Genomic DNA, 27,968 nt, shown 5'->3' on the forward strand with positions numbered 1-27,968 from the left:
CTTGTGTCATTGTACTGTCGAACATATTCTATGACTCTGCGTCTCACGAATTCTTCTAAAGATTTTACTGATTTGGCGAATACACTCAAATAAAAGAACGATACAGCTGCGAATCTCATCCTAAATCAGGGGGTCGCAACCACGCAGAATACCATTGTTAACAGGCTCTACATAATATTACTTTTTTATCGAATATCTCATTTTGAAATCTATTCTTCAGAACCTGCGCCTCTAAGTAAAATGAACCAAGATGGCGGACAACGGAACGTAGCACGTGTACCAGGTTAGGGTTAAGCCGTAATTTCAGGTACAAATACTATGGGAGTCTCTTGACTAGTCCCGGAACTCGTAATAGAACTAAAATAAGGACAATTGGAATAAAATTATGGCCTAACCCTAACCTGGTACACGTGCTACGTTTTGGTGCCCGCCATCTTGGCTCACATACTTCGGGAACATCAAAAAACTGGTACCAATATTCTCCCACTGACAAATATCCTGGTCACCACCGCCATCAATAGTGAAAAACACGAATATGACTTCTTTTATTTATTTACAAAAATGGTCCAATATGTTACAATCAATTTTGATTCGTTGTCATCGACCTCAGAAAACGACGACGTTTGAGCTGCAACCGTACATGATGCGGCAGATTACACACAGCATGTATTGTCCTGGAAGTAAAAAATTGTAGATTAGCATCGGGTAAGAGGATATAGTGACCAGGTAAAAACACGGGGATACGGTGAATAGAAACTATTATATGTCCTTGCTGTTTAGCTGTCATTTAGAACAGTGATTCCCAAAGTGGGCGATATCGCCCCCCGGTGGGCGAAAACGATACAGAGGAGGGCGAAAAAGTCGGAGGGGGCGATTTCGCGAAACCTGGTTTTGTTCGGCGCATCGTGCACTTGATTACCGTACTCTGCGTGCTTTCGTAGGTTTGAATCACGTGGGCGATTATCACACGCGAAAGAATTGCTGGACTCGTCTTCGCAGTAAGGCACGGTAGTTTGCGTATCCCAGTGGTCAAGAAAATACGGCCGGAGTAAAATAATCTAACCCGGGACGCTTCACTGAATAGACCTTTCCCCGACCTTTGACCGCGGGAAATTCTCCTTATACTTTACCATTTTAAAATTTTCGGTGCTTATTTTAAGAGTGGTTTCGCGAGTTGTCGACTTTAAAATGGGGTATTTCTAACTATCATTCTAATTCATACCATTCACCAATCTGTTTTTTGAAATTACCGGTAAAATTTTTTAGCCTAGTCTATCACAGCTATTTCTACTCTAATTTTTGATTACGACAATCAAACTGAAACTCATAGGAAGACAAAGTGTTCAATAAATTATTTGATTATTAGGTAAATTTTCGAAACACAATTAAAAACAAACGAATATAATTTGAAAACCGAGAAATTGAGGTAATGTTTACTCTACGACCACGCTTGAAAATCAGTCTGAGCGAGAAAAGCGTCTGAGCGGATGTGAAAGGGGGACATTGTAACGTTTATTTTTGCATCTTGCTGATTGGCCAATGTCACGAAGTAAACAAGGAAGTCTATGCCTGGGGAATCATCTAATATACACACAAAACGGCGTTTTTTAGATGAAATAATTTTATTTATAATCTACGCTCGAGGAGCAAATTACATTTTTTACGTAACAGAACTTATCGTGAGACACGTTTAGACTAAATTATATTATATCCTAACAATCTGGTGAACAGCTGCTACTCGTTTAACGAGCCTACAATTCAATTATAATTAGACAAATAGCAACACGCAGAAAAGTTGATGCTGGGTGCAGGGATTCAATATCGCAGTAAATATACAAAAATCCTTATCAAAAGTTTGGGAAAATTAACTTTGTTTTCATTAGTTTAATGTGAAATGTGGTGAATTCGGGGGAGGAAAATGCAATGAGGTAGGTACACGGCGGTTTTTGAGGAGGTAGAACCCTGGATTCTTTCATTCCCGACCTCTTATATATATGATAAAAAAGGGGTTTTCAGCCGTGCTACTATTGCTATCAAAACAACGAAATCGCCATCAGTAAACGGGGTGATTTAAGATTGTGTCTGACGAAAATGCCACCTAATAATAATTAAAACTCGCTGAAGAACACCAAGCTCATTCATCTCATTAAAAACACTATAAAATATGATTTGTCTTCTTATTTGGTCTGTAATATATTCGTTTCTGACTTCACATTTTTTGCAGTGCCGGGGGGCGATGAAGTTGTATGAACTACTGTAGGGTGGCGATGGTCAATAAAGTTTGGGAACCACGGATTTAGACAGTAATGTAGGAGTATGAGTAAATATATAGTCCCAATCGCATATAAATGTCGTTTTTCAATAGTGCTGTTGGGCTGTTATATAGATAGCAGGTTAGGAAAATGGACTGATATATGTTTCCAATCGGCATTTGAGTAGTTTCCTCCAGCTTAGGAATAGGAAAGAATATATGGTCCCAATCGCCATTTGAATGGCCTCCCCTCTAGAGAGCTGCCAAACTGATGATGGTAGGATATGGATAGATATATGCAGTAGTGGGATTCAGCCGGTTCGTACCGGTTCTATAGAACCGTCTCACGGAATTTTATGAGACCAGCGAACCGGTTAGCGTTACTGGTTACTGTCAATGACTTTTTGTTACATAACCGGCTGGAAAATATGACTTTTGTGATGGAACTGGCAAAAAATTTGAATCCCACCACTGGATATATGGTCCTATAACCTATTTGTATGACCTCTTCCGCAGCGGGTTATTGAGCTGCCATACAGTGGCGTATCTAAGCCATGGGCGCTGTTTGGAAAGTGGTGCATGATGTTTTAATCGTAAAATTTCAATTTCATATCGGAAACAACTGAAACGTACAAGTATCTCGATTCAACCAACATCAGTCAGTGAAAATTGTCAGTCAACGATGAAGGGGATGCATCTTTAAAAACTTTACGTAGCTACTCCACTGTTGTCATGTATACACCGATTGGGAATGGGGGATAGAAAATGGCCCCGGTCGACACTTGAATAGTCGCCTTGTTAGAAGGCCATTGTGATACAATATAGAAAGCAGCATTGATTGTTAGGGCATGAGATGTGAATTGCCTATTCAGTGAAAAGTTTCATATTGACTTGTTTTTAGAACTATTTGACACTTACTCTTATCATTACGGTTTCCACAATTCACGATTCTCTCTCCTCTGGCATTGTGAGCGCATGTTCTGTAGCAATTTATCTTGTGGCTTGGAGCTCTACCTAGACCGGGTTCGAAAACATTGACTCCTTCCACATCCATGTAGTAATGCGCAACTTCTGCTGTTGAATAAGGGCAACGTTCATCTTCCTATAAAAACAATGTCAAAAGAATTATAGTTGAAAGAATTGATACAGAAAAATCCTTTCACAAGAAACAACAGCATTTATGCTTCAAGATAGAAAAGTAATTTCTAAATAAAAACTTTGAAGCAGTTGCTTTCTATCTTTGGCTACTGAAATTGTGAAATCAATGGGTGGGTAGTTGAGAGAAAAGACAAACCAACAATAACAGCGCAAGTAACAATAACCAAAGCAAATCACTTTTAAAGAAATATCACGTACCGTGTATTCATCAAAATCGTAGGAACATTTTTTTAATAAATTCTTCTTCGGCTGGCATTGAATCATACCCTCCCAGTGACCGTTTTCACAGGTTAAATTTTTGCTGAAAACAAGAAAATATTCTATTCAATATTTTCTCTCAAATGTTCTATTCACACTCCAGTGACGTCATATTTGATGACGTAATTTTCGTTTATTTTTAATCGGGTTCGGCTTTCGCTTTGGAAGTATGTACCTTATGTGAGGTCGCGTAAGATTACAGAACCACTAGGTACACCACTGTACAAGCTGTTGAGCGAGCTATGTCATTATATATGTTTTTTTAAATACGGATTTAGATATTTTATTTACGGGGGCCATGAAATATTGTACCGACACAAGTAATAAAAAAAAGGTAACAATAATATCAATTGAAATAAAGAGACTACCAGAGTCGGCAGATAACGTCAAACAAACGTCAAATAGAATCAACTAAATATTTTTCAACAAAATCGAGAATACAACAAATCAAATCGAGAGAGTCAGGAGATTAGTGATTAGATAAGTTAGTTGATCTTAGATAGTTAGTTATATTAGTTAGTTTAGCAAACAGAAGGGGAATTCCCAGCAACTGCCAAAGGAAAAATATAAAAATATTTGGAGTTTTGGTACGTCAACAATCTGTGCTCATTCACGCCTCTTACTCCAAACAAGCCGCCAACTTTATCTAACAATATGTAACGGGTTACTGGTATGTGGAGGGACCGAAATCTTCTCGGTCCGCAATGCCTACCTAATTTATTGAACCCGTGGGGCATGGAATTTGAACCCGATATGTTTAACCTACAATGCCAACACAGCTAACGGCCGTCGTTCCGCCTGTTCACATCAGCGTACAAAGCCAGGTCTCTCTCGATATAGACAAGCAAAGACCAACTATAGCACGACAACGTAACATCAGATATGAGAATTCAACTTCCAGATATCAATCCAAACAGGGTCTTTGAACTCCAGAGAGCTAATGCAATCCCCAAAAATAAGCACTAGTGGTATTTTTTGAAAGAAAATTGAAATAAGACCCTGTCTTATATTCGGGGAAACACGGTACTGCATACCTGTACTGCTGATAGATGTCAGAGCATTGAAGCGTGACGTCACATTGTGAAGCAACAGGGCTTAAATCATCCGAATCGCACTCAACTCTCAATTCATTGCTGTAGGTGTTATGAATATCCTCCTTGTGGCAAGACGTAGGCGAGCTGTCCGAAAAACCTGTTGAGAAGAAATAATAGTGTATCTAAGTATATGTCCACAGTAGGGCACAAACTTGCAGTAGTCTTTCTACTTTTAGTGTTGAGGGAACCGGGCTTTGAGCAAACTTGCAGCTTGAAAGCTTTGGGCCATTCTCAGATGAAGCTTGTTTTTGGTGCATCCGGGGCATTTCCAATTATACCGTCAGTAATCTTTTTTCACTTTTAGTTGAGGGCTCGTGACCTTACTTTAAGCAAAGTTCTGCAAAGAAAATAGGCTTACTAACTTGTGTAATGAGCAACAACTGTTCCTGCTCCCTTCTTTATAATGATCAGCTTCCTGGTCTGCGTTTCCATGACGATAGGAAGAATTGCTTTTGTTGGCGATCCATCCCTGAAATAGAGTTGCTGTATAATAACTTCCTTTCAAGTGTAATTCGCAAAGCCGCTCATACGTGTAGTTGGGATCGGAATAACACAGGCAGATTATCTAGATATCAGTAATTTATTTTTCCACCAATGCTGAAAATGTGTACCGTACAAATATGATGTGGATCAGAATAAGGGTGGAGGGAGATGTGAACAAAATCAACACTGGTTATTGAGCAGCGACACCATAGATGAGGTCTAACACAGCTTGAAAAAAAATAGGAAGGTTAAAATAGATAGCGGCAATATGAATGTAGCAAACATGTTACTCGGATCTAGTGTTTTCTAATGTATCCTTACCCGTTGGTAGGGTCCAAGAGGTTCGCGCTTACACGTTCTTGTATTTGTTTTATGTCAGTTGACTACAGTGAAAGCAAAACTTGCACAGCTGCCGATGACTTTCGTCATATTAGTCGTTTCGGAACTTATGTATTAGATTCATGTAAAGCGTGCTATGTTAATGTAGTAATGCAGCTTACTCAGCGCCATACATGCGTTTTTTGAATTGTTAGTGAGTTCGATACAAAATATGGAATCCAATCCCTGCCTTTATCGATTAATTCTCATCGGCTTTAGGTCGCTTCAAAATTAACACTGAGCTTTGATTTATTGGACTCGAAGTGGGCCTATGGATCGTTTTTTATTTTGTTGTTGTTGTTGTTCGAAATTTTCAGTGGTTAACAGTTGTTGTCGCTAAAAAGGTTTTCCTCTCATAAACTTCAAAAAATTTTGTGTGCTCTATGAGATTCGTTTTTTTTGTGCTATGATGTCACCAAATTGAAAAATTGCGTTCCTTGTGGCGGTTCTGCATTCGCATCAGTGATCTCGTGGTCCGACGAAATCGTGAACACTGGGCATGGGAAGCTACTGTGACAGACTGTATACCCGTGCTATTTCGTGTCGCTAAATTTGAGCTTTGCTCTATTATATTATTCTTACCTGTTCTGCATGTAGATGTACGACCCAAACTTCTTGTATAAGCGTTCTTCTCCAGATTTGCCGTCTCTTAGCTGAAAGATTTTGAAAAAATTTAAATTATCTGGAACATTAAAGTTGATATATTCTAGAACCCCTCCTTTTCTCATATAAAACCTATTTTCAGCTTCTACACCAAATTTACTTTTTTTTAACTTCAATCGAAGGAATAAAGAGTTCTTTTGTGCTCAGTAAAAAGGAGATTCCTATTTAGGAAATAAATCTAATTTCGAAATTTAATTCAACATGACAAACCGACCCTAATTGATCAATTTCGGATGCTCACCATGATTCTTATAATTACTACTCCAGTTCTGCGTTTAAAAAATAATAGGGGTGTGTATTAGGTATTTAGAAAAATTGAATTCACTACAAATTCCGTCGTTTTACCATTGCCCTGAACAATATATTCTAGATTCATTGGAACCTATCATGGCGTGGATTCATTTCTAATAGAGCAGAAGCGGAAATTGTATTTGACAGCCAGTTGTATTATGTAATTGTACTATCTTTTTTTTCGGATTTTCGAGGTGAAGTTTGAGTCAAAACTTATTTAAATGGCATTCTATGTCGGAGTCGTGTTTTAAATATCTCAAGAGTTGTTGTCAAAGTCTATGCTCCGAAACAGGTAGTCGCGCCGTCATTAACATGCGCTTTTAAACTGATGTCATTCCAGCACTTGGGACACGCGGATTTACGGTTGAAATACTCACCTTCAGAGAAGCTCCTGATCCAAGTGTCACGTCCGTGAGTGAAACAATGATTTTCATTCCTTTTTCCATTATTATCTTGTTCGTTTCTGAGTTTGCCGTAATACCTATGTCACCGGTGGCTGCTTTGTACACTTAAAAATAAAAATTCGTATAATATCACCACCAATACTAGGGGACGACAAATTGGGGTCACCGAAGTGTTTCATTTCTGCTGAAATTACGAATATAGTTTTTATGGATATCAATTTCCGTTGAGAATATCGATTAGGAAACGTCATAATAAACCCGATTGTTACATTGTGTTTCTTATCATTATATAAACGTTAGTCTAGCTGTTGGGAATAAACCGTTTTTATTCATACTTTTATATATTGAGTTTGATTCTCTGGCCCAGTAACCAAGTCTCTTATATGTAATGGACCCACTCAGAAAAGTAATTGCTCACCCCTGGCCAATACTCTCCCGACAGATTTGCGCGCGGCAAGATTAAACAGACACCTCAAAAGTACATAAGACTGATCTCTGGGCAGAGTTGACAGGAGATAATACCGATTAATGATATTTTTTAACCGATACCGATATTTTTTAATTTTTTTTTCAACCGACCAATCGTTGAAGCCGATCTTTCAAATTTTCCCCAAATCCGCCGCCCTGTATCACATACTAGGTTGGACGGTCTATCAGGATGCCAAAGGAAAATGTACGGACACACATACATCAAAATTAACAATTATGAAACTTAGTCTAGGTGTCAAACAAAGCGGCGTGGTTATCCGGTTATTCCCTAATATTTCAACCACTATTCTGTATTTGAACTTGAATAATAATGACACTCACCTTCGGCTTGGCAGTTGAAAACGCCAAGTATAATAAATAAAGCAATAATCTTCCAGTGACAAGCCATTTTATTTACTATTATTTTTCACTGAGAAAATAAACAGAATAAAAAATAAAGATCAAAATTGTATCGTCCAAGTAAATGTGGGCAATGCGATCAGGAAAACAGCGCGAAGCAAATTTCGAACGCACTCGTCTTTACCGATCATAACTAAATGTAAGACTACTCGTTCAGCTGGTTTATACATCAGGTATCGACGATTTCCGGCAATTGAAACTCAGGGAAATTTCCATAAGTTAGCAAGTCGTATCGGGTGACGTCATTTTCTGACGCAATTAGAACGTCTTCAAAGTTTCGAGTCGGTTTTGGAAAATTTATTGCACACATATGTAATTTTATATTAAATCTAATTTGCAAATTCATCGCAGACTTGCGCTTAATATTTTCAAACTGTCATTTAGCATTTACATCCAAGCATCATCGACATGTAAGCTACCGTAATTGGAAATAACTGGAAATTTTTCGATTCGCCATTGACTGCACGAGAAAACTCCCTGTTCTTCCTAGTTCTATTGCTTGATAAGATTATTTTGGAGGATGTTTTCACTTGTTGAGCTTGAATTGTTTGAACATAATGGATTTGGAATCTACCAATCAAAATAACACTATAAATATCAATTGAATGATAAACAAGGGCTACCACGAGTTATAAAAGGTTAAGAACCACTGGCCTAGAGTATTGCTGCACCCTGGATGAAAACCCATTGGTCAGATCCAGCCTAACGTGTCTACATTTTATTTTACAGTGCCGCCCATTTTTTTCAACTCAAATCTACTTTGTTTATTCACGAAGTATAGAAAGCCCAAGTGTGATTGCGAACTGTGTTGCTAGTAATTACCCTGCTCCTGTTGCCATTAAAACATCCTTTTTGATGAGTTTAATTTCTCAAATAAAGAGCACTAACACGACTTGATAAATCATTTCTTTCATTCACTTTTATCCATGCTCAGACACCAACAAGCATAGAAATATGTAAAAATGCAGGAATAGGGAGTGGGGTATGCATGGCACAAACTTAACAGAAAACAACAGAATTAAATTTAAAGCTTTTTAAACTGCCAGAAGTATTTCCGCAATCGTATGACGAACCGGAAAATTTCAAAGTAAACAGAAAACATTCATTCAAAACTTAAACGTAATGTTCAGAGTGCACTTCTATAAATAATCAGTCAAATCTAATATCAGTTCACAGCTTTTTTGATATAATTCGAATTGCCACGCTTACTCGTTCAAAAGTAAAGAAGATTCATCTCTGATCAAAGTTACAACTGGAATGCCAATAATGACTGAAACTATAGATATATTTATTTTGGTGAATAACGCGTCAATAAAACGCCATTTAAGATAGGATTATATATTTATCCGGGGGAAGACGTCTATCGTTCGGTCACCAATCCATGTCGGTTATAGGAATAGTCAGCCTGTCATTTATTTCGGATGCATGGACTTCATGGTGGAGGAAGCATTTGGCGCAAGATATGAAGCATTTCAAGTCTATACGGTTACAAAGTAATTATTTGAACTGCACAACTGAAGTTCTAGAAAACACTTCGGTATCACACATTACTAGAAACAACTCCTATCGCTTTTATTCGACGCAATCGTAATTTTTGAGAGGTTGAATTTTTACAAAGTAATAAAGTAAAAGGTAATGTTTAGATCTAAAACGTCATACAAAAATTAAAAACATAAGATTGAATGTGGTGAATACATGACATCCTCCTAACAGTGAATCAGCTGCTGAAAACCGCAAAATTTGAGCTTCTTTTTCAAATGGAACCTCGTTTCCTTAAGCACGAATTTGAATAACCGTCAAATTATAAATATAAGATCCGATGGATTCAGAACCTGATAAAAGTTTTTTTTCTTGAAATTCTCAATAAACGCTTCTATACTGAGCTGTTTTACCTAAGCACAATTTCAATTTTAACTCCGGTATTCTGATTCATAAATCTGTTTTTTGTTTATTTATTCTTTTATCTCGAACACGATTTCAAATCCCAACTTTATATAATCACTAACTATCTGTGACACCCTTTAAAAATCGATGAAATAAGTTCGAATATTCCAAGTCGATGCAATAGGTTTGAATATTCTAATTCGCTGCAGTAGGTTTAAATATTCTAATTCGCTGCAGTAGGTTCGAATATTCTCATTGGAGTTTTATCAACTATTTTACCTCAAACACAGATTCAAATTTGGATTCAAAATTTCTTTAATTGCTAAATATAGAATATCATATTTGATAGATCGTAATTCGATAATACTTTTGAAATTGTTCATTTACTCTTCAATATGAAACACAATTTCGATTTTGAATTTGTTTTTCATTGTTGCTTCCATCTCTTGAATACCAAGGCTCGCTTTCTTTGCCGCCTTTCTTCCGATTTTAGGTTTCACTTTGAGTTTGATGTTGTATTTCCCTGGTTTTATATCTTCCCTATAATGAATAGAATGAACGCCATCTTGTTTTTTAATCCTGAACATTCTGCCTTTGTTTCCTCCGAAGATTTTGTACAATGTGTGATCCTTCAATGTCTGGATAGCTGGGATAAGTTGGATTAATTGTTGGCGTTGGTTCAGGTTTTGTAGGCTGAGATGCATAATGATTGGAACAGATGTATTAACTGGTGGACGGTTCTCATCATCCCCGCTTATCATTTCCATTTGTGCTGACTCAGTGGAATTAAGTGGATCGCAGTCGTAGCATTGCCCGGTTGGTTGCTGGAATCCACTGATAACTTTTATGCATTGACTGAAAAACGAAGAACTGTGTCAAGTACGGAGAATGAGATTTGTTTTCGGTGCATGGGATATCACGCTTCTAAACTTTGTTGATGAAATAAACTCTAAGAGAGGTGATGCGAACTCACTCAAAAGTAAAGGAGACTCGACTCTGAGCAAAGTTACGGGCGACCAATGAAATGCCAGGAGCTACTGAAACTGCGGTAAATAAAATTGTGGTGATGCATTACTCCCTTAAAACGAAAAAAAAATTCATTTCTGAGAAAAGTTACAGACTCTCACTCAGAAGCAACGGGGACTCATCTCTGAGTAAAGTTACGGGCACTCACTCAGAACTAACGGGGACTCATCTCTGAGTAAAGTTACGGGCACTCACTCAGATTTAACGGGGACTCATCTCTGAGTAAAGTTACAGTGCAATGAAAATATGATGGTGCAATGTGCGTTAATAAATGCTGGTCAATACGAAACTAGAAGAAGTTCAAGACAATACGAATAGAGAAACAGTTATGATCTGATTTTATACTTGTAGTATTGGGCAGAAGTGCTTAAATAAAAAGGCAAGTATGGCAATCCACCCACCTTCCACCTAGACCGAAGTATCCTCTCGGGCATCCACATTTGAATTCACCATATGAATTCTGACATTGATAAGAGCAAGGATTGTTCTGGAATCTGCATTCATCGATGTCTCCACATCCTCTACCTCCCATCATTGCGAAGCCCCTGAATGAAAGTGTGTAGGTAATCTAACTGAGGTAGAAGGTACTCATGTTTTTCAATCAATAAGAATCACAATCTGCGATCTTTCGGGCATTCGACAAATACATTATAATAAGAATAACATAATCTCTTGCCACTTACTTCTTAACACAAAACAATACATAACTTAATCATACAGACTTGATTTTGACATAAGTAAAACCACATATCCTTTATCTAATTTTAATAAAAATCACAAGTGTGTGTTTGACTGCTGCATTGATTGCATGTGACATCAGAATAATTCGGAGAACATCACATTATGATACTGATAAATCACATAAAATGTGATGACCTTGGCAATATATAACACATAAAAATATCTGACTTTATCTTTGATATTAATCCATACACATGAACATATGAAACTTCGTATGTGACCTAAAAGAAAGCACATAGAAATACATTTACCTATCGTTTGACCTTGGTTAAAATCACATAAACATTTAAGACCTTGCATGTTAACACATACAGTACAGCACACAATATAGTACTTTTGTGTGACATTGAAAAGATCACATAACACATAAAAGACATTGCATATCTCTTGATCAGACACATGCACTTAATGTGGGACCCTAATCAAAATCACATAAGACATTAAATGTGGTATTGAACAAGACACATGTAATTTATATGTGATCTTAAGCAGAGTCATATGAAAAATACACAACTCTAATTCTACATCCATTCGGATTTGACAATACTTTACACAATATCTATCTACCTTCCGCATCCATCCCCAGTGCATCCGTATTGCCCTTCAGTAGTAGGAACACATCGATCGCCAGTTTTGCAAGGGTTTGCTCTGCAGTCGTTGATGTCTATGTATAAAGAATCAGCTATAGTATAAATATTGGCATTATGGTCTGGCAACATTTCCCAACACATTTCGGAATCATTTCCGAGAGCACAGTATGATCGTATGACATTCTGGGTATCCCACTGAAGATTTTGTTTTCTAGAGCACCCTGTATTTTCAAATCCGACATGGCATGGCAACGGGGCACGAAGACGTGGTTGCTCATTCTAACAACACAGCAATGAAATGAATATGCGGTTTCAAGTGATAATATGTGTATGATTATGTTGGTAAGCCAATAATTACCTGTTGTCTCAGGTTTTCCGCCTGTACTTCCGGTTTTGCCAAGCGGGCAAAGTTTATCGAATTCTGCAGTTCCTTCTACCGGGCATCCTCCACATGCATTGGAGTCATGACGCCAGCCTTGTCCCACGGTGCAGCAACAATCAGGCTTTTGCATAACGGCACCGAAAGTTGGGTTGCTACATTCGTTTGTGCTCTCTTCAAAATTGTGAAAGCAAGTTCCAACACGAAGATCTGAAAATAAAAGTATACAAGTTTTCGACTTGCAGATTTGCTGGGTTTGTCTGAGAAACCATTGTGGCTTAGACATTCCCATCGTTACACCTCACCCAAGTTTCGGAAAAAGAGAAAAATGCTAAAGCATATGGCCCAGGTTGGTCAACTGCCTGATTTTGTTAAATAAACTTCCATCTAAAAATGTTCTTACCTTGACAGACAGTCCCCGTCTTATCCAATGTAAGATGTTCTGGGCAGACAGGATCAAAATGGCCGTGAGAAACTGAGATTTCAAAGCAGGTATCGGTAGCAACATCGTACGTGAATCCTTCCGGGCAGCTCAGTTCTGCAAATAAAATGAAGTATAGGATTGTGGGACCTCCTGAAGTATACGCTCTAAGATGGCGCACAACCTGAATTCAGGTTGTGTACCAGGTTAGGGTTCAGGTTATGCGACATCTTGGTGCGCATACTTCAGGAGTACCGGATTGTGGATGAATTATAGGATTTTCATATTTACCACAGGAAGGAGTCCGGTGAGACGGCCTGATCATATGACAAATCCCAGTAACAAATTCATTCAATACAACATGTAACAAATCCATATAAGGCAGGGTTTCCCAAACTGTTGTCCGCGGACCCCTGTGCAGGCATTACTGACTGCTCCCATGTGGTACATAGGAAAAATCTATTCGTTGGTAGGTGGCGAAAATGCTGCCTTACACATGTAAATCATTTCCCAACCTGGCGTCCGTCCCAATGTTTGTAATGACTGTACTAGGGGGTCTGCAACAATGTGGAAAGGGTCTGATTGATCTTTATTAATTGATTCGAAGCCATTGCATTTATTTGGTTTAGCGTTGCAAACAAATATCCATTGCTGTCAGAAAAGACAATCAAAATTGTATTGCCTTTTGCAACAACCTTCATGTGTGAGGCAGCATTTTCAGCACTTACAATGATGATGACAAAATACAGGTCAATACTTGCTGTAGAGTCGGACCTGATGTAGGTTATGGAAATAGTTACTTATTTCAGATACATGGAGTTGAGAGTGGAGCATGTTACTATTTTCACAGAGCTTCCATGAAGAATAGCTCTTACTTATGGCTTGACCAGGGCTTTGGAACCGAAGTAAACTCATAACCGACTCTCGACTTCGAGCAGAAAATACAGGGTGGTATCAAACTCCTATTCCAGCTCCGAACTCTATAAAAATCCAATACACAATCTCGACTAAATGAAGTTTGAATACACGGCTTTTTCTCATCGTTGTAGTGCTGTCTTTGTTCGACTTGTAACGAGTATTTTTGCACACTTTGCATCATGATTATGACATCATCAATTACGTATGTGTCATCTCAATTAACTTATACATTTTATTTCAATATAAGAATTTTCTTAATTACAGTATTTTATTTCTCACGCATTATAACTATGACTTCATCGATTACGTATACGTCATCTCAATGAACTTACCAACCACAATGCATGGGCTGCAGCTTTCGTTTCCCCAGGCGGCACCACCAAGGGAGTTACAACAATCCTCGCCTGTTGTTATTCTGAAGCTATCTGAGCAAGTATCGTTCTCGTATGATTTCCAACATTTTTGCAGCAGGGCTAAAATATAATTGAAAAGTTATCGTCAGTGATATGACTATCCCTCAGAAAAGCCCTCCTTTGCCTGTTTCAGAATATTGTGTATTTAACTTGGGTTATGTAGTAACCCTTCATTTTCGTTTGAACGGATTCGAATAATGTTTGATCTCATACCCACGCCCTATTCCAACAAAACGTCCTGTATTACGGAAACTTCTGAGTTAAAATCATGAACAAACGAAAGTTCAAGTGTAAATAAACAAACTATGCCATATTCATAAAAGTGATCAATAGTTTTATAGATTCTGTTAACAAGTGTCGTCATCAACATTCTGTCCAAATAGGATAACTTGGTTCTAATACTATTTCTTTAACTGACCAATGAGAGCACAGTATGATTGTATGGCATTGTGGGTAACCCACTGGAGATTCTGTTTTCTAGATCACCCTGTATTTTCAAATCCGACATGGCATGGCAACGGGACACAAAGACGTGGTTGCTCATTCTAACAACACAGCAATGAAATGAATATGCGGTTTCAAGTGATAACAGATGTAAGATTATGTTGGTAAGCCAATAATTACCTGTTGTCTCAGGTTTTCCGCCTGTACTTCCGGTTTTGCCAAGTGGGCAAAGTTTATCGAATTCTGCAGTTCCTACTAGCGGGCATCCTTCACATGGGTTAGAGTCATGACGCCAGCCTTGTCCCACGGTGCAGCAACAATCAGGCTTTTGCATAACGGCACCGAAAGTTGGGTTGCTACATTCGTTTGTGCTCTCTTCGAAATTGTGAAAGCAAGTTCCAACACGAAGATCTGAAAATAAAAGTATGCAAGTTTTTGACTTGCAGATTTGCTGGGTTTGTCTGAGAAACCATTGTGGCTTAGACATTCCCATCGTTACTCCTCACCCAAGTTTCGGAAAAAGAGAAAAATGCTAAAGCATATGGCCCAAGTTGGTCAACTGCCTGATTTTGTTAAATAAACTTCCATCTAAAAATGTTCTTACCTTGACAAACAGTCCCCGTCTTATCCAATGTAAGATGTTCTGGGCAGACAGGATCAAAATGGCCGTGAGAAACTGAGATTTCAAAGCAGGTATCGGTAGCAACATCGTACGTGAATCCTTCCGGGCAGCTCAGTTCTGCGAATAAAATGAAGTATAGGATTTGTAACAAATTAACCAATAATTTGGATAATGGAAGTCAAATTCTATATAATAATTGACGTAATCGAAATATTGAAGAGATCTTTCTAGTCTTTCTCGTGTATGAGAAAATGGATATTTTCCCATGTCGGGTGACCCATAAACAACCGAAATATTGAAGAGATCTTTCTAGATCATTCGAAATATTGAGTCTAGATCTTTCTCGTGTATGGGGAAAATAGATATTTCCCATGTCAGGTAACCTATAAACAAGTGTAATTATTGTAAGAAGGGTACCGAACATTCTAGATATGAGCAAAAATTGCTCCGTGGGAAACGAGATTTTTGGATAATAAAGAAAGGTACCGTTTTTGGCGAGCGAGATGAAAAAGATGTTACCGTTTAAATAGACATTTGATCGTGGTTTTCACGGCTTTTTCTATTTCAATTCGTTCGATACAACAATGCTAATTCATCACCGACTTGGTTTTCACGGCTTTTCTGTTTCAATTCGTTCTATACAACAATGCTGATTCATCACCGACTTGGTTTTCACGATTGTGAGTGTGTTTTATTGTAAGTAAATTTATTGTGATAATTATCCGTGGAAATAAAAATCTTTACAGGCAAATTGGTCGATCCTTACTGTTATATAAAATTAACAGATATCTCAATTTGAACACGTAACCTACTATATATTCTGTTTTTGGAGTCAGATACTTCTCTAATTCGCTTAATTAGAAAGCAAAGACAGCAGAAGTTACATTGGTGACCCCCGACGTCGGGATTATTATGGATCGTCAACAATCGTAGTCATTTTATTCTATTAACTATTCTGTGTGATTAATCAACTGTTGACCTGGTTTGTAATATCTCCTTACAATTTTGTACCTGTTATCGATAGTAGTAATAAAATATTGTTGTTGTAATTTTGTACCTGGTTTTACTTAAGTGTGTATAAGGTTGTATGGTATATTGATTATTGGGTAAATAAATGTCCAAATTACAAAAAATGTTTACGCGAAGCAAAGCTCGTAAATCAGAACAATCATGTGTAAATCCATATCAATTAACACATATTACGCCTGAAATACCAAAACGTCGAGATATTGAAGACGAAACAGAGTTTGGACTTGAAAATTTGAATATTTCTGAATCAAATTCAATTGAACGTGAAGATGACAATTGTAATTGGCAAAGTTCGTCCCCAAGGGAAACAAAACCTGTTGTTGATATGGAGCTTACGCAGTGCGAGGATTTGGGAGGTGATTCTGGACAGAGAATAACTTTTCAATTGCCGTCGGTTAGGAAATTTAATGACACAAACAACCCATTTTTGACCAATAAAGATAGAGTAGAAGATTCCGGACCGAATTACGGCATAAATTCCAGAATCTCTCAGATAACTGAACCTAGAACAATATTGTATGAAAAGCATAGAATTCCCACGAGACCACTTTGGGAAAATTCGGTGAAAAATTGGATCTTTTTAACGGAAAACGAATTCGCTGAAAATCAAATAGTCAGCGATTCGCAAAAGAAAAACTATATACTAAGGTGTTTAAATTCTCCACAACTGGATCTTGTCAGGGCAAGGAAGCCGCTCGATGAACATAATAATAATTATGAAAAACTGAAACAAATTTTGGATGGACAATGGACGAAATAGAGACGCGCGAAGCAAAAACAGCGGTCGTCAAGGACAACGACGCAGCGAAGCGTATAACGTCATCCGAACCACAGACGCACGAAACCGGTGCAGCGAATAAATCAGTCGACGCAATGACGCACGTAACGTCAGCCGACGCAAGCAGACAGCAGACGCAAGGAACCGGTGAAGCGTGTAAAACCGTTGACGCGATGTCTGACATAACGCCATCTGAGCAACGTAACCGCGGAACTGATAATACGTGTGGAGTAGAGAATAAATCTGTGATAGAAAATGGAAATGTTCTAGAAAATAAAACTGTAAATATTATTTATCAACAACAAGATGCCATTCCTTTAACGGAAATAGCTAAAGAGCAAGAAAACTGTAAAGAAATACAAAGTTTAAAAGCAAACTCTGGCCATTCACTCAAGCTTGCAGAAATAGCCATAGACAACATGGGTGGAGTTATTCTATGTGACGTATCCTTGGAACATAAGAAAGCTAGACCTATAATACCCAAGATTTTACGTAGGAGAATTTTCGACAAAATACATGACCTTTGTCATCCAGGTATTAAAAGCACCAATAATTTAATTTCAGAACGTTACGTATGGCCACAAATGCATGCAGATATTACAAATTATGTGAAATCTTGTTTGAAATGTCAGAAAAACAGGATCTTTAGACACACTGTATCCCAACTGTCATCTATTCCTATTCCTAATGAAAGATTTTCAGAGGTTCAAATAGATATTGTTGGACCATTTGTACCAAGCAAAGGTTTTACTTATATTTTTACTATGATTGACCGTACCACACGTTGGATAGAGGCGATCCCGATATGTGATCTGACCGCCTCAACTCTTATAGATACATTTTTATTGCATTGGGTTGCCAGATTTGGGTGTCCAACTCTCCTTAAGAGTGACAATTACTCCTCTTTCAGAAGTAAAAATTGGGCTCAATTTATGAATTTTTTAGGAATAAAACATAAATTTTCATTGCCATATATGCCGCAGGGAAACGGACAAATAGAACGATTTCATAGAAAATTGAAACTTGGTTTGAAGTGTCAGGAAAACCCTAGTGAATGGTCATCAAACTTGGGATACGTCCTTTTAGGTTTGAGGTCCATTCCGAAATTAAACGGATTTTCATTGTCCGAACTTGCATATGGGAGAACACTGAGACTCCCTGGAGAATTAGTGGAAAGTTCTGACATAACCCAAGATTTTGACCCTTACAGTTATGTTTCTAAATTAAAACGTTTTTTTGGAAATTTTAAAGCTCTTCCAACAAGAAAGAAATTAAGGTCTAATGTATATATTCCACCAAAGTTGTTCACTTGTAGTCATGTGTTTCAACGAATAGATCACGTAAAAAAGTCTTTGCAACCCAACTATCAGGGGCCATATGAAGTGATATTTCGAAATAAGACTGCTTTCACTATAAAAAAAAATAAGGGTATAGAACGAGTTTCTATTAACCAATTAAAACCTGCTGAAATTACTATTTTTGAAACAGATAAGGAAGAACGTCCTGAACAAAAACATGGCGTGGAAAACCAAAATTTTCTCACTGAAATTGAAAAACCACCAATAAAAACAGTAATTACTCCCAAGAATAACAATGAATCTTTTATTTCAGAATTCACGAGTCCAACGACAAAGGACATCCTATGGAAGAAGGAGAACCAGCCCAAGACCAGATACGGCCGGACAGTACGTCCGCCAGACCGGTATGGACAGGCAGAGACGGAAGTCTAGAGGAAAAGGAAGAGGAAAATTCGGACAATGACGAAATAACCCGGACCGACAAATCCGATAGAGAAATCATTTATTTGAAACGTGGCAGGATGGTGGGACAAGAATTTTATCAAGAATTCAGGTATTTATCCATTATACTATTACTTCTAGTTTTTATGCAATTACCATGGCTATGTTTTGGAAATCCAGAGGTTCATGGCTATATCTGCCAAAATGACAAAATCAATCAAGAGTACGACATATCGGATGATAAGTCTTGCAAACAGCACAAATCCGAACATATAGTGAAATGTCAAGCTAAAGTCTATCACGCACCTAAATTGCATACTAAAATTCCAATTAGAGCTTGCCAAACTAGTATAACTGAATGGAAAAGTCACTTTTATTTCTTTGGAGCTAAGACTCACTTTACTAAAATAAAATCAGGAGTACCTTCGTCCGAACAAAATTGCAGAAACTGGTTTAAGACTCACGAATCGAATCAATTCGGTAAGTTTGTTCAGAAAACCAATGATCTATCAACTATAAATGGCCTACAACTGATTTCGGAACAACTGAAAATATTGCCCTAATAACATCCTATGTAATGTATGACCATCTAAACTCAAAAATTATTTTTCCTCTAGCTGACAGCGCAAATTGCTCTGTAAATCAATCCTCCTGCCAAATTGGTAGTTATACACTTTTATTTGACGATGCAAAATTCGAAAAATGTCCAAACAAAGCGGAGGAAATAAACTCTTCGCTAACTGCACATGTAAACAACACTAATTACATATATGCTGTAGAACTAAACGATTTACATATGACCTTTCATTCCTTTTCAGTGTGTAACGAATTAACGACTGATTGCTTTGGCAGTATTTTCTGCCTTGAAAACGAACTTTTGGTTCAAGTCAAGAATTGTAGTTTATTAAAGAAAGTCAACGTGTTACGTGAGTTTGCTGATCACGCAGACATTTCGACGGCATTAACGTTGATGATACAAAATGTCGCAGACTCACAAACCGCTCTGTCCGCGAAATTACAGAGCCAAATCTTTAAATTGGAATGTGAGACCGAACGAATATTATCTAAAATTTATAGAGTTTTAGCGAAAACGTACCCGTCGGATGTGTTGAACGAAATTTTGGGAACAAATAATCTCTTTGCGGTTAACAGAGGCGACGTGCTGGGCACCCTTTTGTGTCAACCCATAAAAGCGAGTCTCTTAAATAGTCTAATATTACCTAACGAGTTATATTCTACTCGTCCCTTAGTTAACTATACTGATAACACTAACACTACAGTTATCGCCCAATACTTGTCTTCGGGAAGAATTCTTCCAGGTATAAACTTTTATAGTACCGAACCACAGGAGTTCGTTACCTTTAAAATGAATAACATTTATTATAGCTATCAAAAGGGAATTCTACAAAACAAAACCACAAACCCAAAGAAAATTCACCCTTACCTAACAACTAAGAAAATAAATCCTTACAATACAAATTATCTTACTTCATTGTCAAAATTTTTCAAGAACGACGTACCGCGTTCTAACGACATAGATTCAATGCTAATGTCCATAAGCCAGAATTCCATATTTACTAAAAGTCTAATTGACTATGCCAATTCTTTTAATGACGAACAGGAAACAACTAGTGCTAATCCTGCACTTCCCCTGAAAATACTAGCTAAACATATTAAAAAAATATTGATATCTTTTCTTAGTGGAATAGGCAATAAATTCCTTGCCATTGTAATACTGATCGGGCTAATTCTGTCTATTATTTTTGCTTACGGCAGGACTGTAACTTTGGCTGGAAGTGGAATCCGAAGTTCTGTCGGGAGAAGAATAAGGGATAGAATTTTTGGGGGGCGTCCCTCTCCTCCCGACAGACGTACAAGCACTCCGAGAGAACAGGAAGGCCCCAGATATCGACGTACCCGCTTCCGTGAACCGAACGGAAATCATTCCAGACGTACGCATGTCCACCACCAACCGAGAGTCACGCGTACCCCAGTAAGGGATAGATGGGACCGTCTCTGGTCGTCCCGTGGCGGAGCCAGAAGCCGAACCCCCATCGGCCAATCATCCACAGCTCGTCCTATGGCACCGATGCAAAGAGCTCCCCCAGCAAACGAGAGGGCCAATGCTATGCAACACCTCAGAAGCAATGGTGGAAATGTCGAGGTCATAAATCTCGTGTCGGATAGCGGAAGCGAATAAATAAAAATTTATAGCGCTCGCGGCGATAAACAAAACTTATGACCTGATAAAAGACAATGACAGGTTACATAATCAAGAAATTATAATCAAGAAAATAAATACCTTTTTTTAACATTTTTTTTTTTTGATCCAAAGGCTCACAAGTTTTTTAAGCCTTATTTTTTTTCCCTCAATCATTTTTTTCAACCAATGATTCCCCAAATGGAGTACTCCAATCATTTTTTTGTTTTCTCCACCAAGTTTTATCTCCAAATAAAGTGCACAAAGTTTTCACAAAAGTTATCTTAATTCTTTCCGCAGTTTATTGAATTTATGAGATTAATAGGAAATATCACGGTACCGATGTCTCAAAATTAATTTTATTGTTGCATTCTTTTATTGGTTTTACAACGCTCGTCTATTTGTTGTATTTTTCAAATTTCATGACAAATTATTGTGTTTTACATCTAAATCTTTCCCCCCCCCCCCATTTTTATTGCAAATGGTACAGACAATTAAATGTAGAATGAGTAGTAACAATACTAGTTGCAATCACTGAAACGTAAAGACCTACCTAGTTGCAATCACTGAAACGTAACGACCTACCAAAAAGCCTTATGTTTAATAAGGTTTAACACTGATAACGTAAAGACCTACAATACAGTCATATTGTAAGATTTTTTTGTTTTTGGGAATCAATAAACCATCTTTTCTTCATTTTTTAAAGTCATTATCGCCTAATTTATCTAATAGTAAATCGTACATTAAACAAGTGCTCACAATTTTGAAAGTCGTGTAGGTGAGAAGAAGGTATAATAATACCATTACTGTTTCACTGAATTGCACAATTCAAATGCCTTTCACAATACAAATGTCTCATCCTTATATTTTGAAAAGACCCCAAGTCAGAATCATAATAAATGGGGCTACAATGAGTTCTTAAGTTGTATGTTTTTAATTCTTGCATGTATAATTAGTGCTCAAATTTCATGTTTTTCTTCTTGTATATAAATCTTTCAATTGCCATTTTAAATAACCAAAATTAAGGAATTTGTCTTGTCGTTTCTGAGTCTTATGTCTTATTGATTAATTACACTCGACCATTTTTTCTTGCTCTTCGTAGTGGATGTTTTGCTCTTCATCCGACAGTTTTCGAACAAATTACTTTGACATTTCAAATTGCCATCTTCAAAAGTTACGAGATTTGATTACTGTCATGATAATTTCGATTTCATCCTTATATTTCTACAATTATCGGTTAATTTTTAATATGTGCTTTTAAAATATTTCACTTGTGGTGCCAGGAATGTGTAACAAATTAACCAATAATTTGGATAATGGAAGTCAAATTCTATATAATAATTGACGTAATCGAAATATTGAAGAGATCTTTCTAGTCTTTCTCGTGTATGAGAAAATGGATATTTTCCCATGTCGGGTGACCCATAAACAACCGAAATATTGAAGAGATCTTTCTAGATCATTCGAAATATTGTGTCTAGATCTTTCTCGTGTATGTGGAAAATGGATATTTCCCATGTCAGGTAACCTATAAACAAGTGTAATTATTGTAAGAAGGGTACCGAACATTCTAGATATGAGCAAAAATTGCTCCGTGGGAAACGAGATTTTTGGATAATAAAGAAAGGTACCGTTTTTGGCGAGCGAGATGAAAAAGATGTTACCGTTTAAATAGACATTTGATCGTGGTTTTCACGGCTTTTTCTATTTCAATTCGTTCGATACAACAATGCTAATTCATCACCGACTTGGTTTTCACGGCTTTTCTGTTTCAATTCGTTCTATACAACAATGCTGATTCATCACCGACTTGGTTTTCACGATTGTGAGTGTGTTTTATTGTAAGTAAATTTATTGTGATAATTATCCGTGGAAATAAAAATCTTTACAGGCAAATTGGTCAGATCCTTACTGTTATATAAAATTAACAGATATCTCAATTTGAACACGTAACCTACTATATATTCTGTTTTTGGAGTCAGATACTTATCTAATTCGCTTAATTAGAAAGCAAAGACAGCAGAAGTTACAGATTCAACCTGAATTCAGGTTGTGTACCAGGTTAGGGTTCAGGTTATGCGACATCTTGGTGCGCATACTTCAGGAGTACCGGATTGTGGATGAATTATAGGATTTTCATATTTACCACAGGAAGGAGTCCGGTGAGACGGCCTGGTCATATGACAAATCCCAGTAACAAATTCATTCAATACAACATGTAACAAATCCATGTAAGGCAGGGTTTCCCAAACTGGTGTCCGCGGACCCCCTGTGCTGTCATTACAGACTGCTCCCTTGTGGTAAATAGGAAAAATCTATTCGTTGGTTGGTGGTGACAATGCTGCCTCACACATGTACGGTAGATCATTTCCCAAATGGCTTGACCAGTGCTTTGGAACCGAAGAAAACTCACAACCGACTCTCGACTTTGAGCAGAAAATACCGAGTGGTATCAAATTCCTATTTCAGTTCTGAACTCCAATCCAGAATCTCGACTCAATGAAGTTTGGATACATTTGGCTTTTTCTCATCGTTGTAGCGCTGTCTCTGTTCGACTTGTGCCGAGTATTTTTGCACACTTTGCATTATATTTATGACGTCATCAATTACGTATGTGTCATCTCAATTAACTTATACATTTTATTTCAGTATAAGAATTTACTAATTACAGTATTTTATTTCTCACGCATTATAACTATGACGTCATCAATTACGTTTACGTCATCTCAATGAACTTACCAACCACAATGCATGGGCTGCAGCTTTCGTTTCCCCAGGCGGCACCACCAAATGAGTTACAACAATCCTCGCCCGTCGTTATTCTGAAGTTATCTGAGCAAGTATCGTTCTCGTATGATTTCCAACATTTTTGCAACAGGGCTAAAATATAATTGAAAAGTTATCGTAAGTAATATGACTATCCCTGAAGAAAGCCCTCCTTTGTTTCAGAATATTGTGTATTTAAATTGGGTTTTGTAGTAACTATTCATTTTCGTAAGAACCGATTCGAATAATGTTTGATTCGATTTCTCAGCCCTATTCCCGACTCGTGAATCGATGCTCAGCAGTGTATGACATTTTCTCATATATGCAGGGTGTCCATAAAAGCTTGACACATAATATAATTAGAAAGGTTTAGTTATGTAAACTAATATTATTTTCACTATTTAAATATTATAAATATTATTATTAATTTGTTTTATTATTAATATTTCTAAATTCCATTTTTGTTATTATTTTAACTTTCTCGCAACCGGGAATTTGCTGAGGTCATGTAAAGATCATCAGTTGATAGAAAGTACTTTACATAGGACTTACATGGACTGTATCAGGAAGACGTTTTTTGGTACTCTGGTAGTTTGTAAACCAAGATGGCGGATACCGAACGTAGTATGTGTACCAGGTTAGTGTTCGGTCATTGTTTTATTCCAGTTTTTCTTATTTTAGTTCTATTACGAGTTCGGGGACTGTCTGTGTTAGCCAAGTGACTCCGATGGTATTTGTACCTGAAATTATGGCCTAACCTGGTACACATACTACGTTCCGGTGTCCGCCATCTTGGTTCACATACTGCGGTAGTGCCCGTTTTTTGGTGACGTTCTGCATTAATTTTTTCTGAAATATTTTAGACATATTTTCCAAATTACTTCATGATTAGGTCCCAGCCTCCACATATATTGTTGAAGTTTTAAGTTTCTACCTTATCGAGTACATAAGGTTAGTTACTGTATGTTTCAATATTCTTCACCACGTATTGTTAATAGTGTATGTTATTTGCCTGGACAAAGGTCGATGCTCCAATTCGTTTCCTTTATAATATTTTTCTCTCACCAAATATTACTCGTATTTATTGTTCTTTGTTTTGAGTGTATTTCGTTATCTTTTATTTGAATCAATTCGATTGTGCAACTTAACAATATACGAACATCGGGCATTGCAATACATTGCGTTCTTATTGACTTCTGAAAGGGTCAGTTGGGGTTTTACTCCGCCAACGTGTGTTTAATAACACGCAGATAGGGTTAAATCTGTACCACATATCTCGAATTCTAGATCCTAGTATTTTGCGAGTTTTTCCAATATTTTTCAGAGGAGTTTCTTTGGGATGGTATATCCATATTAATTAGCAGACAGGTTTTTTTGTGGAATCTTCTACTATGATATCAGTTCGATTTGCCACAGTAGTTTTTTCAGTATGAACAGTAAAATTTCACGAAATTGTTAACTTTTCTGTCATAAATATTAATAATTATTTTCAATAAAAATATTTAATCACCCAGACTATGCAGACATCTTACGGATACATTATTGAGGATTAATATTTTAACAAGTTTTTTACCTTCGCAAACTCTGCTCGCAAAAAGTTTGTAGCCCTCTGGACATTCGCAGATAAAAGATCCGAAAACGTTGACGCATTTTCCATCTTGGCATAAACCTGGAAGCTCCGTACATTCATCAACGTCTTCCAAGTCCTCTGTGATCGGGTCGGATTCAAAATCATGGTTTTCATCTGATTATAAAGGTTGCAACATTCAAGTTATCGATGTAGAAGTCTTACTGTGTACAAGGCCTAATACTAGTAGCTAAAAAAACTTGTTGGTACTAGGACTGGGCATTTTCGAATATCTGATGAATTCAGAATCAAATCGAATATTATTTTAAATTGAATCTCGATTATTTAGAATATATATAGTTGTCTTGACTGTTTTTATTGTAATGGATTCTTTTCAAGCACATAAATTTGTGAAAGCATGTAATTTATTGGTCAGGCAGTTAGTTCACTGAGCGTTCCCACATATTACGAAACATTTTCATCAATAACTCGGAAAAAAAAGAGTCATGCTTCAGAATTTGACTTTAAAAATTTTATATGAATAAAAAAAATGAAGGATTCACTCGACTTGACTAGGCGGGCAAAAATAAAACAAGATGGCGACAATTCAAAATTCCTGTCTTCCGTTTCAAATAATATACTATTTGATAAGATTCAAAAGGCCCTTCCCTAGTTGAGACGTTATGCTAGTTGTTTTCAACCACCATTACGTGACGCCCTGGGATTCCGCCGGTTTCCAGTCGAATTCGTGTCCATGTTAATATTGGCCAAAATCCTGTCTGACTAAAATTTGAACCCGATACCTTATCCGGATTGACTCCAACTCCGATTCAACTAAAATTTGTATTCAGGCAACACTCACCAATGCATCCGACATGGACAGGATTATAAATAAACCCCTTTGGACATTGACATTCATAGGATCCGAAATAGTTGACACATTCACCGTTGATGCATTTGGCCACGTCAGTACATTCGTCAATGTCAATGCAGTTTAATCCTTGTTCGTCAATCTGCAAACTAAAAATAACAAAATGTTGTAAAATATTTCGTTCCTCTCATAAATAATAGTAATTTATTGTAAGGCTCGGCGGTGTGCGTTGGAATACGCTCGTCACCACACCTCTGAGTACTCAGCGTGGGTTCGTAGGTTCGAATCCCATGCGGTTATAGTTATGTGCAAGAGGATTGTTGGACCTTTCGCCACCATAGGCTGGCCAGTTACAACTTTCTCCACCATTAAGTCCATGCATCTGAAGCAAATAACTGGCTAACTAATGTCATACCAAAATTGAAATGGTAACCAGAAAAGAAGTCGAGGTTCGCCATATGTTTACGCCGTCTTGTCGGTTTTCTCTTCCTGAAGATAAATATGTAAATACTATCATACCCATCAAGGCATTCACAAGTGAATCCTCCTGGAACATTGATGCATCGACTGTTCACACAGATGTTCTCTTGGTCGCAGTTATCGATATCTGAAATAAAAAGGATTGCTCGACAAGTCGTGGCCAGTCAGAACATTTGAAATCTGAACCAGTCTAAACTTCTAGTAGACCGGGGCATTTTGAATCGTTGATATTTTTGTTTTTTGTCCTTCAACAGGTTGGGGGGGATCTTCACTTTTTTTTATTCAATTCATATTTTAAAAATTCAAGTCTGACATATGACTAACTCCTTCCAAATTAGTTTGATGAAACATGTTTTGTATTGTTTTCTAACGCTCAGCAAACTGTCTGAGGGATGAATTCTATATTCTAATTTTACAATGCAATTCTGACATATATATGACTTTTTTTCTTTCTAGTGAATAAATAATAAATAATGTTTCTCATTGTGTGTGAATGCTCAGCAAACTGTCTAAGTGCTAGATTACATGTTTTCACAAATTTAATTGCCTGATGGATCCATTACAATAAAACTGTCAAAACAACTACATATCTTCCAAGTATTTGATTTTCTTCGGAAAAAATATTCGATTCGATTCCGAAATCAAAATGCTGGGCGCACAACGGATTTTACTGTTCACTTTACAAGTAAACTCTTCCTAGTTTGATTGCTTGGTAACAATATTTCACAGGGTGTTTTTTCACTCTGTTGAGCATGAATTGTTTAAACATAATGGGTTTGGAATCTACCAATCAAAATAACATTATAAATATCAATTGAATGATAAACAGGGGGACAAGAGTGCTAAAGTCTACATAAGGGAGCCACGAGCCATAAAAGCTTGGAAACCACTGTCTTAAATTATATCGCGTTCTAGTCTAATAGAGAGTAGTAGCCTTGTAGTTTATAATGTGATATTGCTTATGTGGAGCCTGATTCAGAGCGAAGAAGGAGAAATGAACTAAATGTTGAATTTACTCACATTTCCCTTGACAGTTGATGACGACGAATATAATAAGTAAACCGTTAATCTTCAGTCGTTCAGTCATTTTATCTAACTTTTATTGCTAACAATATGATCTAGGATACAAACAAAAAAATGAATAATACCTTTACTTTTCCGGTTTTCGTAAAGTTTGTTCTGATTTTCATCGCCTGACAATCTTCACTTGTTTTCAACAAAAACTTAGGGGT

At 37.1% G+C, this 27,968-nt stretch overlaps 3 protein-coding genes across 7 annotated transcripts; 1 reads left to right on the forward strand and 2 right to left on the reverse strand.

Moving 5' to 3' along the window:
• Positions 1–534: 534 nt before the first annotated feature.
• Positions 535–7,931, reverse strand: LOC120348537 (uncharacterized). The gene is made up of 8 exons (XM_039418691.2): positions 7,791–7,931; positions 6,954–7,084; positions 6,205–6,275; positions 5,124–5,230; positions 4,702–4,858; positions 3,608–3,710; positions 3,170–3,353; positions 535–674 (listed from the first exon to the last, which is right to left on the reverse strand). The coding sequence occupies exons 1-8, from the start codon at positions 7,855–7,857 to the stop codon at positions 607–609; spliced, it is 888 nt and encodes a 295-aa protein (XP_039274625.2). The 5' UTR covers positions 7,858–7,931; the 3' UTR covers positions 535–606.
• Positions 7,932–9,765: 1,834 nt separating this feature from the next.
• Positions 9,766–27,856, reverse strand: LOC120341748 (uncharacterized). Its single transcript, XM_078115750.1, has 13 exons — positions 27,757–27,856; positions 26,776–26,863; positions 26,248–26,405; positions 25,392–25,562; positions 23,792–23,932; positions 15,289–15,423; positions 14,865–15,095; positions 14,160–14,300; positions 12,892–13,026; positions 12,468–12,698; positions 12,087–12,183; positions 11,180–11,323; positions 9,766–10,607 (listed from the first exon to the last, which is right to left on the reverse strand). The coding sequence occupies exons 1-13, from the start codon at positions 27,821–27,823 to the stop codon at positions 10,136–10,138; spliced, it is 2,211 nt and encodes a 736-aa protein (XP_077971876.1). The 5' UTR covers positions 27,824–27,856; the 3' UTR covers positions 9,766–10,135.
• On the forward strand, positions 16,055–22,201 carry LOC144426511 (uncharacterized). Of its 5 annotated transcripts, none has more exons than XM_078115756.1 (3): positions 16,063–16,235; positions 18,725–18,964; positions 20,629–22,201. In XM_078115756.1, exons 1-3 carry the CDS (start codon positions 16,219–16,221, stop codon positions 21,050–21,052), a joined length of 681 nt encoding a protein of 226 aa, XP_077971882.1. In that variant the 5' UTR covers positions 16,063–16,218; the 3' UTR covers positions 21,053–22,201. The 5 variants fall into 5 exon arrangements, 3 of the variants coding, with proteins under 3 accessions (XP_077971881.1, XP_077971882.1, XP_077971880.1); XR_013477741.1 differs by lacking the exons at positions 16,063–16,235; positions 20,629–22,201 and adding exons at positions 17,195–17,857; positions 19,671–20,622; XR_013477742.1 differs by lacking the exons at positions 16,063–16,235; positions 20,629–22,201 and adding exons at positions 17,195–17,647; positions 19,671–20,622.
• Positions 27,857–27,968: the final 112 nt, after the last annotated feature.

Source organism: Styela clava, chromosome 1, assembly GCF_964204865.1.
Source record: "Styela clava chromosome 1, kaStyClav1.hap1.2, whole genome shotgun sequence".
Lineage (NCBI taxonomy): Eukaryota > Metazoa > Chordata > Ascidiacea > Stolidobranchia > Styelidae > Styela > Styela clava.